The following is a 16,496-nucleotide window of genomic DNA, read 5'->3' as shown; positions in this document are numbered from 1 at the left end:
GCCATCTCGACCCTCTTCCTCCAGACATGTTCCAGATGACCCACATCCTTCCTAAAGCAGATCCCAGAGCTAGAGAGCCTGCCTGTGAGCCATACTTGCCCCCCTTCCAGGTGCTGGGCCCCGGGGGGCCCTTTATGCAGCTGCTGCTCCCTTTTGGGGGCTTCCATGCCGGGTCATTGGCCCCCACTGAACTGACAGCTCACGAGCAGCCCCAGACCTTTGCTCCGACGGACACCTTCCAGCCTCGTGTCGTCCATGGTACGCAAGAAACTTGTTCTCCTCAATGACATATTCCATTTTATTTTGGGGGGCCCCGTGGAGATTCTTGGGGCTCCTAAATGCCATCCCTGGGCGAATCCCCCACTTACGTAGGGACTTGTCCCATGACTCAGTGTGAGGTCGCTGGACCCTAAATCTGGAGCCCCCCGGTCCAGGGCCCTCCAATTCACTCAGGGGTCGCTCCCTGCCCCGCCGCCCTGACTTAGAACATCCCGCGCTGTTCTGCCCTGCTACATTGCATTGCGGTTTATTTTGTTGAACATTTCCCAGTTGCATTTCTTGCTGCCCTCAGCAGTTCTGCAGGCTGCGTGTGATGCTCCCCAACCGTCTAAGCCCGGGTGGAGGAGGAAGCTGAGGTCTGGACGGGGAAGCGGCCCCGGGCGGGCGGAGGGGAGAAGGGGTGGCTGGCAGGGGCAGGGACAGAGGAAGCAGAGCGCACTTCCCTCGGCAGCCCGAGTTCCCCACGAGGTTCTGCTCTCCGAGGCCTCCGGCCTCCGAGGTCCCCTCGGGCTCAGATTCCGCCCTTCTCCGACGGGCACAAGAAGCCGGCGCTTCCGCTCTCCCCGAACGCAAACACAGCTCAGGTTTTAGTCGCTGAGCCATCGTCGAGCATTTATGGGATGCCTACTGTGTGCCTCCCGTTATAGTGCGTTGGGAGCGACGTCCCACTTCCCAGAGCGGGGCCCTTGTGCCCCTTAGGAACCTGAGGCCGAGAGAGGCGAATCCGCTCGCCCGTGGTCCCTTCTGGGCCGGCCTCGGACTCGGCTTCCTCCCAGCACAGTTACCCTCGCAAAGCCCCGACGTTTCCCAGGCCGGCCAGTCGGAACGGCGTCTCGAGCCCCCACATCAGGGAGAAACCTGTAGCTTCTGTACAAGTGAAGTGGCAAACAACGGGCAAAGACCTCCTGGCGTCCTCTACACCCCCTCCCAAAAAACAGAGGGAAGGACAATGTCCGGAGACCAAAGGCTTCTGGGAGCGGCCCTCTGAGGGTGGGGAGGGGCGGCTAATAGTGGGAGCTCTGCAGAAAAGATACACATGCAAATCCTGAATGATGGCCTGGGCCGTGGGAGAACAAATGCAAATGCCCTGGAGGAGGAGGGAGCCCCGCTGGCGCCGCGACTCGAGAGGCAGACCCTGGCCTGGTTCCGGTGGTCCCGCGCTCTGGGACCCTGTTTGGGGTTTCTTGGCAGAGACGCTGGAAGGGCTGCCACTTCCTTCCCCAGCTCTGCCCAGATGCCCTGTCACACAGAGTCAGCACGGGAACTCAGCAAGAAGGGGCCTCTTGACATCAGTGAACACTATTCTCTGCAGCAGCTGGCACCCCTTGGTGCCCAGATTCTGCCGATGTTAAACGTCAGGTTTGGTTTGTCTTCCTCTGTGTCACCTGAGAAAACTGACAGCCCCTTCTCTAGGGGGCAAGGAGGGGTGTTGAGCAACTGTGGCATGAAGCGTGGTTGGAGAACTGAGAACTCTCCATGTTGCCATCTTTCTATTTCTGATGTTCCATTGGCTGCCGTGTTTAACGACACTAGAATATAAAGGTCAAAAGGGAGCTTAGAGATCATCCCACCCAATGCCCTCATTTTTATTTTTTTAAAGTTTTTTATTTTACCAAATATATGCAAGGATAGTTTTCAACATTCCCCTTTGCAAAATCTTGTGTTCCAATTTTTTCTCCCTCTTTCTCCTCTCCCCACAGACAGCAAGAAATATAATATAGGTTAACCATATACATTTCTTCTAAACATATTTCTGTATTTATCATCTTGCATAAGAAAAATCAATTCAAAATGAGAAAAAAAACAAGCAAACAACAAAACCGACGAAAATCCAAAGCTTTGATCCATATTCAGTCTCCATACTTCTCTCTCTGCATGTGGATGGCACTTTCCATCCCAGGTTTTGGAATTGCCTTGAAGCACCTCATTGTTGAAAAGAGCCAAGTCAGCACAGTTGATGATCCCATAATCTTTTTGTTGCTGTGTAGGGATACTGTGTATAATGTTCCCTTCTCCCTGCTTACTTCACTCAGCATCAGTTCATTTAAGTCTCTCCAGGCCTTTCTGAAATCATCCTGCTGGTCATTTCTTACAGAACAATAACATTTCATTACCTTCACATGCCATAACTTATTTAGCCATTCTCCAACCGATGAATATCCCCATTTTTAAAATGAAGGAACTGATGATGGAGAGAGAGGGCAGACACATTCCCTGAGTCACACAGCTGAAGGCAATGGCAGAGCAGCCATAGTCAGAGGCCATTAGTTAATGCTTCTGAGGAAACCTGAGGAGCCTGAGTCAGTGCATTTCCTACCTCTAACAGTTCTGTTTCCTATTTTTATTCTGCAGCCTTCAGATCATTTTTTAGCTTTCAGTTGAACTATGAAGAACATGACAGCGGGCACAGGGCCAGGCAGGATTTCTCTCTTCATTGGGCCTTTTATAGAGTTGGGTTTCCAAGGTTTCCACAAAGATTAGATGGCTTCCAGAATCACACAGCTAATGGGCATCTAAGGTTGGATTTGACCTTGGATTTTCCTGGCTCCCAATCCGGTGCTTTCCATGCCCTGTTGCTTAGTCCCTCTGCACCCTGGTGCCTCTAGAGGACTCCCCATCTGAGCTCCAGGGCCATCATTAAAATTAAAGTAACTCCTCCACGTGTGACAGAAGGCGTGGAAGGCCTCGGCTAGATCTGCTGACCCTCGTGCTCGGGATTGCTGAAATAGCCAAGAAGCAGAGCCCTCTCATCCTTTTTTCCCTCCCCAGATCCAAAGTTCCAAGGCACACAATTTGTGCCATGTAGGGGCAACTAAGTGGGGATAGAGTGCTGGTTCTGGAGCAGGAGGACTTGACCTTAGAACCATTAATTAAACTTAATTAAATTAATTAAAATCCAATTTTAGACCCATTAGCTGTGTGATCCTGGACTTAACCCTGATGCCCTACCTTTTTACAGACTCTTGGAAGGAGGGCCCGCTGCCCTCTGTTATTAGACTGTTGTACCCACCATGATACCCTTTCTTCATCTGTCCTTCCTGGGCAGGGTCTGCTCAGAATGATGAAGCCTTTGTCTCTTAGCTTAGCTCAGACACCGACCTCACAGAGCCCACAGGGTGAGAATCTGCTCCTGGGTCTCCCCCTCCCAACTGGGTGCCCTAATCTGAAATCAGGAATACCCGGGCTCAGGTTCAGACACTTCTAACTCTGTGGCTCCCCGGGCTCAGGTTCAGACATGGCTTGCTAGGACACCACAAAGGTTCTCAGGGGCCCTGAATTTAACTGGGCAGCCAGTGCCTCGGAGGTCATCCCTTCCCTTTATAGATAAGAAAACTGAGGTATAATATAACCAAGTAACTTGTTCAGGCCCACAGGTGGTGAATATTGGGGATGGAATTAGAACTCAGGTCTTCCGACCCCAGGGCAGCTGGTACAGTGGATGGAGAGCCTGGAGTTGGCAAGATTGGTCTTCATGGATTCAAATCCAGTCTCAGATTCTTCCTGGCTGTGTGACCCTGGGCAAGCCATTTCACCCTGGCTGCCTCAGTTTCCTGTTCTGTAAAATGAGCTGGAGAAGGAGAGGGCCAAACCCTCCAAAATCTCTGCCCAGAAAACCCCAAATGGGGCAGACCCTGTCTGTCTCCGGCACCAGGCTCTTTCTGCTGAAGCTCACCACCAGATAACAGTCTTCACAATTGAAGGGTTGTTGTGTGAAACAGGCTTTAGGCTTATTTTGCTTGGCTCCGGGACAGATCTAGGAACAGGAATACAGGGAGAAGAAGTCTAACTCCAGAGTTACAGAGACAGAGGCAGAGACAGTGAGAAAGACAGAGACAGAGGGAGGGGGAGGAAACAGAGAGACAGAGACAGAGATAGAAAGGGGCACAGACACACAGAGACAGAGATAGAGACAGAAGGGAGGAAGAGAAAGAGATAGAGACAGGGGGAGGGAGGAAGTAAGAGAGAAACAGAGAAAGAGATAAAGAGACAGTGAGAAAAACAGAGGGAGGAGGAGGAAAGAGAGAAAGAGAGAGACAGAGACAATGGGGGTGGGGAAGAGAGAGACAGAGAAAGAGAGACAGAGACAGACAGAGGAAGGAAGGAGAGGGAGAAGAGGAGGAGGAGAGGAGAAGAAGGTAGTTGCTTTTTGTTGTGGTTGAGTTAGGAAAGGCCAAGTAATGGTTCATTGATGCTACCAGACATAGAGAAAAGGATAATTAACAACTGGAGAAGCAGGAGTCTCAATCACAGAGGATGAACTTACTGGCCAGAACCTACATACTGGGAAACAATGAGGGGAGAGGAATTTTCTTGGGGTAAAGAAATCCAGAATGTATAAAGAATGTTTAAAGTCCGGTGGTTTTCATATTTCCCCCCGTATTTCCAGACAGAAGGAGAAGAAAATTAGCTTAGAATTAACAACATTGCTTAGAACCTAAGTGTCAAAGACAGGATCTCAAGATGCACGCAGCCTGAGGCTCCAAACCAGATTAAAAAGTTAAGAAATATTTAACCAAGTAAATAAAACTGCAATAAAACATAGACAATTTTAATATGTGGTTTTTAAGTCAACATGCCCCTGCAGGAAGCTGGTCCACGGTTAAGTGGCTCCCTTTTATTTCTATTTGAGTTTGACACCAGTGCCTTAGAACCTACAGACCTTGAGAGCGTGCATTGGTTCCATTATTTTGTTGGCCTTTGTCTCCTTAGTACCTAAAACGGCATGTGGTAAACTGTAGGTGATTAATAACTGCTTGTTGATTGATCCTACTTTCCAGCTATCTACTTTCAGGAATATGTTTACTCAATTGTTTTTTTTATTTGTTTGTTTTTTTCCTCCTTTTCAGAAAGAGGATCTTCAGGTCTATGAAAAATACTGTCAAAATAAGCCGCGGTCTGAAACTCTGTGGAGACAGTGTGGGGACAGCATCTTCTTTCAGGTAGAGCTCACTACAGGTCACCGAGTGCACGAAAAAGCCACACCTTCCTTCTTATTCCAGAGCCGAGGCGCAAGCTCTTGAGTCCAAGTCCCAAAGGCCCTGGGTTCGAATCTGGTTTCCCAATAGCTACCAGCTCTGAGACCCTGGGCAAGGCGTCTCACCTGAGTCTGTCTCCTCTGTGCCATCTACCTCATAAGGTTGTTGTGAGACTTACGTGGAATGGGAGAAAGATAGAGACTTTGATAAATAGCCAAAGGATACAAACAGACAATTTTCAGATGATGAAATTAAAACTATCCATAATTATATGGAAAAAATGCTCTAAATCACTATTGATTAGAGAAATGCAAATTAAAACAACTCTGAGATATCATCTCACACCTGTCACATTGGCCAAGATGTCAGGAAAAGACCAATGATAGATGTGGGAGGAGATGCAGGAAAACTGGGACACTGATACATAGTTAGTGGAGTTGTGAACTAATTCAACCATTCTGGAGAGCAATCTGGAACTCTGCCTAAAGGGCTATAAATCTGTGCTTATCCTTTGACCCAGCAATGCCATTTCTGGGTCTGTATCCCAAGGAAATCTTAAAGGAGGAAAAAGGATCCACATGTGCAAACATGTTTGTATCAGCTCTTTTTGTGGTGGGAAAGAATTGGAAAATGAGTAGCTGCCCATCAGCTGGGGAATGGGTGAATAAGTTGTAGTATGTGAAGGTAATGGAGTATTATCATTCTATAAGGAATGATGAACAAGCTGATTTTAGAAAGGCCTGCAAAGATTTACATGAACTGGTGCTGAACAAAACAAGCAAAACCAGGAATACAGAAAGGGAGGAAGAAAAAGAAAGAAAAAGGAAAAAAGAAGGGGAGGGAGAGAAGAAGGAAAGAAAGAACAAGAAAGAGGGAGGAAGGAAAGAGAGAAGGAAGGAGGGAGGAAAGGAAGCTTTGCAAAATGCCATATAAATTTGCCCCCCAAAAAAGATATAAAAGTCATTTGTTTGGCCCAAACATATGACTTTATAGGTATAAGGAGGAGATCGGCACCAATTCTGCACTTAAATAGACTTAGGAAGTTTCCTGGAATATTAAGCATTCGGTGACTTTTTTGAGGTCACAGAGCCAGTAGAAACCAGAGTTATTGTTTGTCCCCAAATCTTGCTGTTTCTGAGATCCGCTTTCTATCTTCCCACGTCTATATTGTCATTGTCTTCATCATCATCATCATCATCATCATCATCATCATCATCATCATCAGATCTTTTCATCCATCCCTAGGAGTTTGGTCCTAGAGCCAAAATGAGATATTTGATTAAAACTATCTAATCTTTTTTGTTCTTCAGACAACTTGTAGAGATAGTGGATGGTGATAATAATCTCTTAATAGCAGAGATGGAAAATAAACTTGTCTTTTTTGTCCATTCAGAGTCTAAATGACTTGTTTTCTCAAAGGTCAAATTTTAACTGTTTTACTGGTTTCAAGGCTACTTCTCTATCCACTACTCCATGGTGTTTATCACCACCATCACCATCATTACCACGTAACCATCAGAATTTGTCATCCACTCAGAGGACGTTGCTCCTGGGGCCAAAAGAGCCCACTGTTGTCTGGAGAAGAGAAGTGGAAATAAGTCAGACTTTAGGCTCTCAGACATTGGAGCTGCAGCAGAGGAGCAGCTGTAATTAGGGAACAAAATCAGCCAGCTTTGCCTTGGTGATGGGAGGATGCCTTGAAACCTGTTCAGAGCAAGGGAAAGGACCCACTGTCAGCTCTGTGATTTCCACCAGAATCCAGCCCACAGGAGAAAGTGTAAATTCCTCCCACCAGGTCTCTGCTCTTTTCAGGAGAATGTAAAATTCTCTTGCTTCCCAGCTGACTTGCTCATCAAAGGCCTGTGCCTTTGGGAAAATCTCCCTTTCTCCTCAGCAATCCAATGGAAGCAACCATCCCAGGTCCACTTTATTTTCTTTTCCCTCTCTGTCCCACACCTTTCACTCCAAACACTGGAGTACAAGATGATTTAATGCTGAAAACGATCAGCAGCTCCTCTGCAGTGGCCCAAAGGTGTCCCAATTCCAGCTCGTTGAATGACTCTCCTCTCTCCCTTTTTCCCTTTTCTTCTTTTAAAGGAATGTCAGCGCAAGTTGGACCACAAACTCTCCCTGGATGCTTACCTCTTAAAACCAGTCCAGAGAATCACCAAGTACCAGCTGCTGTTAAAGGTAAAGGAAATGAAGCCCCTCGTTTGTACTTTTGAAACATGGAGCTCTCATGTAGATGGTCGCCATGTGTCAGGGATTTCCCTGGGGCAGCCCACATTCCAAATATTCATAGGATCCTGGGATTTGGATTAGAAGGACTTAAAGATCACCTAATTATCCGACCCTCTCATTTTGTGGATTTTTATCCCGCTCTTTCCATAAAGCATCAGATGCCCCAGAAATGACCATTTTTTGGTAAATAATAGCTGAGTGGATTTTAGCTCAGTGGGCATTACAATGGAAACATGTGGGTGTCCCAGAAATCTTAGTGTTGTTTTAAACAGATTAAAGCTGGATGTCGTTTAAACTGGACCTAGTTTTAAGCTCTTTAAAAATGACGGAGGACCTTTGAGACACCCTGTATGTGAATACCAAGGATCCATGATATTTTAGCAGGGGAAACTCCTCGTTTGGGAGCTTTGCCCACCAACACAGATCAACCTGTGACTTAGTGGAAAAGTCTAAGGGATTGTCTGAGGCTCAGAGCACGCGGGCAGGTAGCAAGAAACTTGGAATGAGAAGCCCTGGTTTGAGTTTTGACCGTGCCTTTTGTTTGTGGAGTTGACCAGTCCATCCGGGACACCCAGCCTTCATCACTGAAGGGGCAGTTGCCTCAAACCAAGAAGGACCTTAGATTCAAAAGGCCAAGGGTCCCACTGCGTATGGGGCCATCTCAGGTCCTCCTGATCTCTATCTGGCCACTGGACCCAGATGGCTCTGGCAGGGAAAGGGAGACAGGTGACCCTGCCCAGACCTCCCTCACCTAAGTCCAGCTCTCTTGTGTCACATAATAAAGAACAAGCAACAACCTCTGAGAAGAAGCTGCCCCACTGAGGACCAAACCACACAGCTTCCTTCCTTCTTTCTTTCCTTCTTCCTTCCTTCCTTCCTTCCTTCCTTCCTTCCTTCCTTCCTTCCTTCCTTCCTTCCTTCTTTCCTTCCTCTCTTCCTTTCTCCCTCTCTTCCTTCTTTCCTCCCTTCCTTCCCCCTTTTTTCCTCCCTTCCTTCCTCCCTTCCCCTCTTCCTTCCCCTCTTCCTTCCCTCTTCCTTCTCTCTTTCCTTCCTTCCTTCTTTCCTTCCTTCCTCCCTCTCTCTTTCCTTTCCTCCTCCCTCCCTCCCTCCCTTTTTCTCTCTTTCCCTCCTTTCTTTCTTCTTTCCCTCCCTCCTTTCTTCCTTCCTTCCTCCCTCCTTTCTCCTTTCCACTCTCTCTCCCTCCCTCCCTTCCTCCTTCCCTTCTTCCCTTCCTTCCCTCTTTTCTCCCTTCCCTCTTCCCTTCCTTCCCTCTTTCTTTCTTTCCTTTTTCTCTTCCTCCCTCCCTTCCTTTCCTCTTCCCTTCCTTCCTTCCCTTTCTCCCTTCTTCCCATCCTCCCTCCCTTTATTTCAGCCCTGATTGCCTCAGGCTATGAGGGTAAGCCACCCAGCCCTTCCTCACCCAAATCTGATTCACTTGCTGGCCTCGGAGTCACCTCTCTGTCAGAGTTGTCTTTCAAGAACGAAATACAAACAACTATGGATTGTCTCAGAGTAAGCATAAATAGTAGTTGTGGTTTTGGCCAGAAACCCAGAGTCTTTCCCTTCCAGACTGATTACTCAAGCCTTTTATTTCTTGCATAATTAGGAATGTCACTCCTTCTCTGGGGTCCTCACTTTCCTTACCTGTAAAATTAGGGGATTGAGGATTGAACTAATTGCCCTCCTGAAGTCTCTTCTGGCTCAGACTTCATGGCTCTAGAATCCTATCTGCTTTTAACTATTCCCAGGGCAATAAAAATAACAGGAATAATATTCTCTGCAAGACCTTGGATAAAAGTTTCTTGCCTTGTATCTTTCAAGAAGGAAAAGGTTGTTTTAAAAGATTTGGGGGAGTTTTTCTATTTTACAAGTCTGGGCTCTTGGTCTTACAGGTTTTTCTCACATCCAGGTCTTTCCCATTAATTAGGAATTTTGGTTAATGGTCTCGTCTTCCCAGCCAATAGCACCAAATAACAGAGAAGTCAGTTGCAAGGCTAACTCAAAAGATAACCGCTGACTCGCCTTCTCCATCCCACTAGCTGGACCTGAGTGATTTTCTTTGTCAGTGCTTTGCCCAGGATCTGGGGCCATTTTCACTGTACGTTAGGATGGTCTTGGTCCTTTTGACTCCCCGAATGATCCTTTGGTTCCCACAGGAGATGCTAAAGTGTAGCAAGAATTCAGAAGACACTGCAGAGCTGGAAGAGGCCCTGGCCACCGTCCTGGACATCATCAAGTCGGTTAATGACTCCATGCATCAGATTGCCATTACTGGCTACGAGGTAGGTCTGGACCTCGAGGGACGTGAGAACAGGCATCTGCTCCAGAAGGCCAGTCCGAAAGGAGGAGGGTAGGGGTTAGGGAAGCAAAGAATTGCAGAGAAATTCTTTTTCTGGAGGTCGGGAGCAGGAACATATCCCTTTGGGGCATTTTCTGGTGTCTTGCTTTCTCTCGGGGCCAGAGATGTTTTCATCTGGATAGACCAGAAATATCGGGATCAGAATTCATTTGGGTAGGGTAAAGGTGCTGGGGGCTTGACCTGAAGACTTACAGGCTCTCTCAGATGGTTTTGGGTGAGGGGAGTGATGGGAAGAAGGAGAAATCCCAATTTTCTTCTTGCTGGAAAAAATTATTTATTAATCAATGGAAATTAACTTTCTAAAACAAGTCCTTACTTGGACTCTGATCTCACACAATTTATATGAGGAACAGTGAGTTATATATACATATATATATTTATATATTATGAAATATTATATATATGTGTGTATGTGTGTATATATATATACATATATATACATATATATATGTATATATATAATTATTTCCAAGTGATTTGCTTAGACTAATCTAGACAGTTTTTTGTTGTCTGTCTTTTGGTAGCTTAAGAGAATGTAGAACCTGGTATATGTACTTCTTTGGAAGGAGAGTAATTCCCCATCAAGAGTCATTGATGGCTATATTTCACAAGCGCAGGGAATTTCGAGAGCAGAAATGCTCTCCACTGATAACACATCAGCAGATCCTCTGTAGCTCACAGGCCTAGAAATTTGTCAGAGAACCCAACGATATCTATAATGAGTCATATGGCTAGAAACGGTTGGTTGATTGATTGATTAGGTGATATGTATGGTTTCAGTTTTTCCCTTGATTCAGTTTTGAAACTTTGAACTGATTTTGTAATCAGTTACCAACTTGCAATAGTTATTTGGTGTCTGATACACTGGGTGCACTAGATTTCCTGGTTTAATAATTATCTTTGAATTATTGTACTAATTATTATTAGGTCATCAGATAATATCCAGTTCCCAACCTGAAACTTTATTGTTTTGCTTTTTCCCCCTAGAAAGATGTTGACTATTATTATATTCAGGTTGAAAAAGCATGATACTGGCATTTAATGCTTAGTAACATAACTATCAAAACTAATAATTATTTCAATTATGGATCTGAAGTATCAAAGCAGTCTTTAGCTGTGCCAAAGAAGTCTGAAAAATAAGGCTTAAGGAAAGATTTTGCTCCATTAATGGGGAGGGGGAGGGACCCACTAAGAGGCATCTGGATGCTTACAGTATCATGACAATCTTTGCGTTTAAGGAGTCTGGAGAACTGAATTGTTGGACAGCTTTGGAAGAGAGAGTTTCCTCCTTTCCATATCCTTATAGTGATGAAACAATTAGTCTCATCCAAAACTAAAATAAAATTATATGTGTGTGTATTTACACATATATGTACACATATTTAATTATATATTGTGAAATATTATATATACATATAATTATTTCCAAGTGATTTGCTTAGACTAATATAGACAGTTTTTTGTCAAAGGGAAGAATTGAACTCAAGCATTTCTGGTTCAGAGCCAGATTTCTATTCACTATCATGCTGCCTTTCAATAATAAAATTTCATTTTAGGTGGATTTTGCTGATTGAATTTTTTCTTATTATAGCTTTTTATTTACAAGTTATATGCAGGGGTAATTTTTCAGCATTGACAATTGCAAGACCTTTTGTTCCGACTTTTCCCCTCCTTCCTCCCACCTCCTCCCCCAGATGGCAGGTTGACAATACATGTTAAATATGTTAAAATATAAGTTAAATAGAATATATGTGTACATGTCCTAACAGTTATTTTGCTGTACAAAAAGAATTGGACTCTGAAATAGTGTACAATTAGCCTATGAAGGAAATCAAAAATGCAGGCGGACAAAAATAGAGAGATTGGGAACTCTATGTAGTGGTTCATACTCAATTCCCAGAGTTCTTTCTCTGGGTGTAGCTGGTTCAGTTCACTACTGCTCCATTGGAACTGATGTAGTTCATCTCATTGCTGAGGAGGCCACATCCATCAGAATTGATCATCATATAGTATTGTTGTTGAAGTCTATAATGATCTCCTGGTCCTGCTCATTTCACTCAGCATGAGTTCATGTAAGTCTCTCCAGGCCTTTCTGAAATCAGTTGATTGAATTTTTTTATTTTTATTAAATAACTTTACATTGACAGAATCCATGTCAGGGTAATTTTTTATAGCATTATCCCTTGCATTCACTTCTGTTCCGATTTTTCCCCTCCCTCCCTCTACTCCCTTCCTCAGATGGCAAGTAGTCCTTTACATGTTGAATAGGTTACAGTATATCCTAGAAACAACTGATTGAATTTTTTTTAATTTTTAAATAAAGTTTTAGCACTTTGATATTTTCAAAATTTAAAATATTCTTATCTCATTTACTCTCATATGAATCTTATCATAACTACGTAAGGTACTGTTCTCATTTCTATTTTCTAAATAACGACAATAAACATTAGAGACATTTATTACTTATCCAGGGTCACACAACCAGGAAATGGCTATGGTACGATTCAAACGCAGATCTTTTTGACCCTCATCCCATACTCTCTACATCATATCACTGACCTGCCTCTCTGATAGTCTCGGGTCCTGAGAAGCTCTCTGAACTTCAGTTTCCTTATTTGTCATTTAGCACACTGCTGGCACATAGTAGGTACTTAGCAAATGTTCGTTGACTGACTGACTGTTGAGTAAAGAGGTTGGATTTGATAGCCTCTAAGGTCTCCTCCAACTCTTGGTCTGCAACCCTAGACTCCTATGGCAAACACAAATGTCAAGAAGGAATTTTATGTTATAACATGATGTTGACAATGTGAGCCCTTTCAGGGAGAAGAAAGAAATGATCATTATTAGTGTATATATAGCATATACTATACTATTAATATATATATACATACATACTACTATATGCCAGATACTATACTAAGAGCATTTTGTAAATATTATATCATTTGATCTTCATAACAACACTTTGAAGTCAATGGTATTACCTATAGTATATATATATATATAAAATGATATCATTTGATCTTCACAACAAGACTCTGAAGTCAATGATATTATTTGCAGTATACACACATATATATGCATGTGTATATATATAAATATATATCATATGTGTTATAATTATTATAATTATATTAATATTAATTAATATCATATTTAATTATATTTATATAGATAGATAGATGTCAGGCACTATACTAAGAGCGTTTCCTAACCAGGGACCAGAGGCATGGGATTTGGCCCCCCATTCCCGAGCTCTCAGCAGAGAATGCCCTTCCTGCTCCCAGCTATGTGATAAAGAGCCCCATTTAGAAGGCCCTTCTTATGTCTTCTTGCAAAGAAAGTTGACTAGAAAGGCAAGGGGTGTTGACAATAGTGGTCTGGCCTCCATAGTGACAGCCAGGAGGACACATCGAGACCATTCCCCAACCACACCGGCAGCTGCTGAGGAAATTAAGGCTTCGAGGTAGCATGAAACCAGCTACCTCCCGAAAGAAGCTCGAGGTCCCAAATCAAAGAGCCCAGCCCAGTGACATCAGAAAGTCAGAGGTTACAGGTTAGGACCTAGATGGCAAATTGTTGAAATGTTTTCAGAGGTTACAGGTTAGGACTCAGATGGTGGATTGTTGAAATGGTCTCAAACGGTTTTAAGTACAGACGGGGTTTTTACAGTACATGTGATAGATCATCGGGTTCTGGTGATCAATTTTTCACGGTCAAACTTGGCTTTGTCAATTCTTTCATCCTAACCCTCCACAACCTTTGCAAGAAGTTGGCCCTGGTCTGTGAGCTGATGACAAGCAAGCCAGAAGAGGCACGAAACAATTAATCAGCGATCTAGAAGAACAAAGTTCTAGGGGCATTAGGGAATCAAAAGGAATCCCTGATATTAAGCAAACTCTCCATTGTTCCTAGAGCTGGAGTCCTGGATTGGGGGCTTGCAAAATTCATCTCTAACTTTAACAGTGCTCTGTGTATCTTGCCAATGTTTCCTTAGAGATTTTTTTAATGGAAAACTAGACCAATCATTTGTTAGACATACCCCCTCAAAAATTTTCCATGATAAATATTACTTACCCTAAGAGACATAGTTTGGGGAAATCCGAATGAAATCCTTAATTCTTTCTAACAAAAAGTCCAACAGAAATCTTCCTCTCCCAGATGCCTGAAGTTCTGAAAGCTTTTTTGCTCCTGTAGCTGGGATAGATATTCAAGAAATGTATTGTCACGTGTCCTGGAGGGAAAGTTTACAACAGAAGTTGGTCATTTTGGAGTGAATGGATGAACTCAGAAGTACTGCAGTTCAACTCCCCGAAGTAGACAGCTGTGGAAAGAAAGACTTGGGAATCGGCATTTACTTCTTACTTCCAAATTGTGAGCCAAAGTTTCAGGTAGCAATGGAAACAAAGCAAAGGGGGTAGGAGGGGTGGGTGGAAGGAAGGGAGAGAGAGAGAGACCGTGAAAGACAAAGAGGCAGAGAAATGGACAGAGAGAGACAGAGATGAAGACATAGAGACAGACAAACACGTAGAGAAAGAGAGACAGAGACAGAGACCAGAGAGAGACAGAAAGAGAGAGAGAGAGACAGAAAGAGAGAGAGAGAGAGAGAGAGAGAGAGACCAGACAGAGACCAGAGAGAGACAGAGACAAAGAGACAGAGAGAGAGAGACAAAGAGACAGAGAGACAGAAAGAGAGAGACAGAGAACAGACAGAGATAGAGAGACAGACAGAGATTAATTAATGAAGCATATTCCCTGCCTCCAGAGAAAGCATTTGATAGATTCAATTTAAACTTCCATCTCTTCTTCAGAAATTTCCTGGAGATGATGCAAAACCATTAAAGCCTACTGCATGCTAAAACTCTATTTTAATCCCAATAACCCATGTAAAACACTGGATTGCACTCCACACACCCAGTTATATTGTTTATCAGAAGGACTGGAGGATGGTATTCTGAACAATACCTTTAATGCTGATTAGTCAGGAAAATTCCCATGAGACTTTTGTAAAAACAATGGCTAAAAATGTGAATTTTTTCCTTTCCACATCTAGATAACAAGAAATATTGTTTTAAAAGCTTTAGAATTACATCCACATGAGACTATCTGTCTCTCTGATCCATTAGATTCAAATGAGGCAACATATTTGAAAACACTTTGAAAAATGCAAGAAAGGGGCCAGTGACTCTGGAGATAGAAGGACCTGCATTCAAATTCAACCTCAAAGCTTTACCAGCTGTGTGACTCTGGGCAAGTCGCTCAAACCCAACTGCCAAGCAAAAACTTGTGGTTTTATGAAAGAAAGAGTAGATAATAAGTTCCAAAAAGAAAAGAAGAAAAATGCAAGAAAACATGAAGAATCTTTATTTTTGTCATTGTGGGGAAATTCCTCCACCAACATATATCACAATTTGTCTATAATTCACTAGATAAGTCATAGGAAATTGTCTGAGACATGGAGAGTTTTCGTGGGTCACACAGCTGGGCAGGATTTGAATACAGGTCTTTTTTTTTTTTTTTTTATTCCAGCCGCAGCATTCTATCCAACATATGTAGAGCCTAACTGAAAACTGTGAGACATTAGACAAAGGTGATGTGGGATACAGTACTAAAGATTATATAACCATTCTGGGATAGTAGTTATATTATTGTTTAGTCTACAGTGGAAAGCAATGGGAGGCAATGAGAGTTAGAACCCAGGAAGACCCATGTCCATGTCCAACCTGTGACACATTTCTAGCTGTCTATAGTTGTGAGTTAACCTCTTAATGTTCTAGACAACTCAAAGCAGCAATGAATAGACTGATCTATATGAGTCAACATATTTTTTTTACCATGTTTAAAATATATTTGATTACTTACCAGCTAGGGGAAGTGGGGGGAGGAAGGGGGAGGAATTGGAACACAAAGTTTTGCAGGGGTTAATGCTGAAAAATTATCCATGCATATCTTTTGAAAATTAAAAAGCTTTAATAAAATTTTTTTAAAGAACAAAATCACAGTAGATACTTCTGCACATCGACTGGACTATTAGAGAACCAGAGACTATTTCCAAAAATTTCTCTGGGATAAGAGTATAATTTGGTCTCAATATTTAGCTCCTCCTTATAAGTGTTTAGAATAAGGTCATAAATAGATAATGGCCTTATATATAATAATTATATATATTTATTATAATATATAAAAATAATAAATATTTTTGATAATAAAAAAGCGGAGGTACATCAGGAAGATAGTGGAAGAAATAGGGGTATTAGAGTCAGAGGACATGGATTGGTTCTCAGAGCTGTCACTTATTATTTATTACTTTTGCAAGCTTAACCAACTCACTTAAATTCATTTCCTCCATTTCCTCGTTTATAAAATTAAGGGATTAGATTAAATGAAAGTTCCTTCCAACTGAAAACTTACAATCCTATGAAAGGAAGAGTATGTACTATGTTCACTTCATCTCATTTTGCCTGAGGAATAAAAATTTCCAGTTGCAACTCTGAGCCACGACTTGGGGAAATTTTAGACAACTAGAAGTGGAGATGGAGAGTCTGCTGTAGTTAATCTGTGGCTTTGCATCAGTGGCAAGCATTGTGTGGCAAGCAGGGGAGAAGTAGAGCTATGAGGCAGAACGAAATAGGGGGATTGTT

At 43.1% G+C, this 16,496-nt stretch overlaps 1 protein-coding gene across 9 annotated transcripts in view; it reads left to right on the top strand.

The window, feature by feature from the left end:
- Positions 1 to 16,496, top strand: part of MCF2L2 (MCF.2 cell line derived transforming sequence-like 2) — a 333,832-nt gene that overhangs the window by 277,165 nt on the left and 40,171 nt on the right. For all 9 annotated transcript variants that reach the window (XM_051983258.1, XM_051983256.1, XM_051983259.1 and 6 more), the window contains 3 exons: positions 5,127 to 5,219; positions 7,353 to 7,445; positions 9,653 to 9,778. In XM_051983258.1, the coding sequence (XP_051839218.1) occupies positions 5,127 to 5,219; positions 7,353 to 7,445; positions 9,653 to 9,778 (312 nt within the window). The remainder of the gene's footprint in view (positions 1 to 5,126; positions 5,220 to 7,352; positions 7,446 to 9,652; positions 9,779 to 16,496) is intronic.

Source organism: Antechinus flavipes, chromosome 3 (assembly GCF_016432865.1).
Source record: "Antechinus flavipes isolate AdamAnt ecotype Samford, QLD, Australia chromosome 3, AdamAnt_v2, whole genome shotgun sequence".
Taxonomy (NCBI): Eukaryota; Metazoa; Chordata; class Mammalia; order Dasyuromorphia; family Dasyuridae; genus Antechinus; species Antechinus flavipes.
This window is presented reverse-complemented; position numbering and strand designations above follow the sequence as displayed.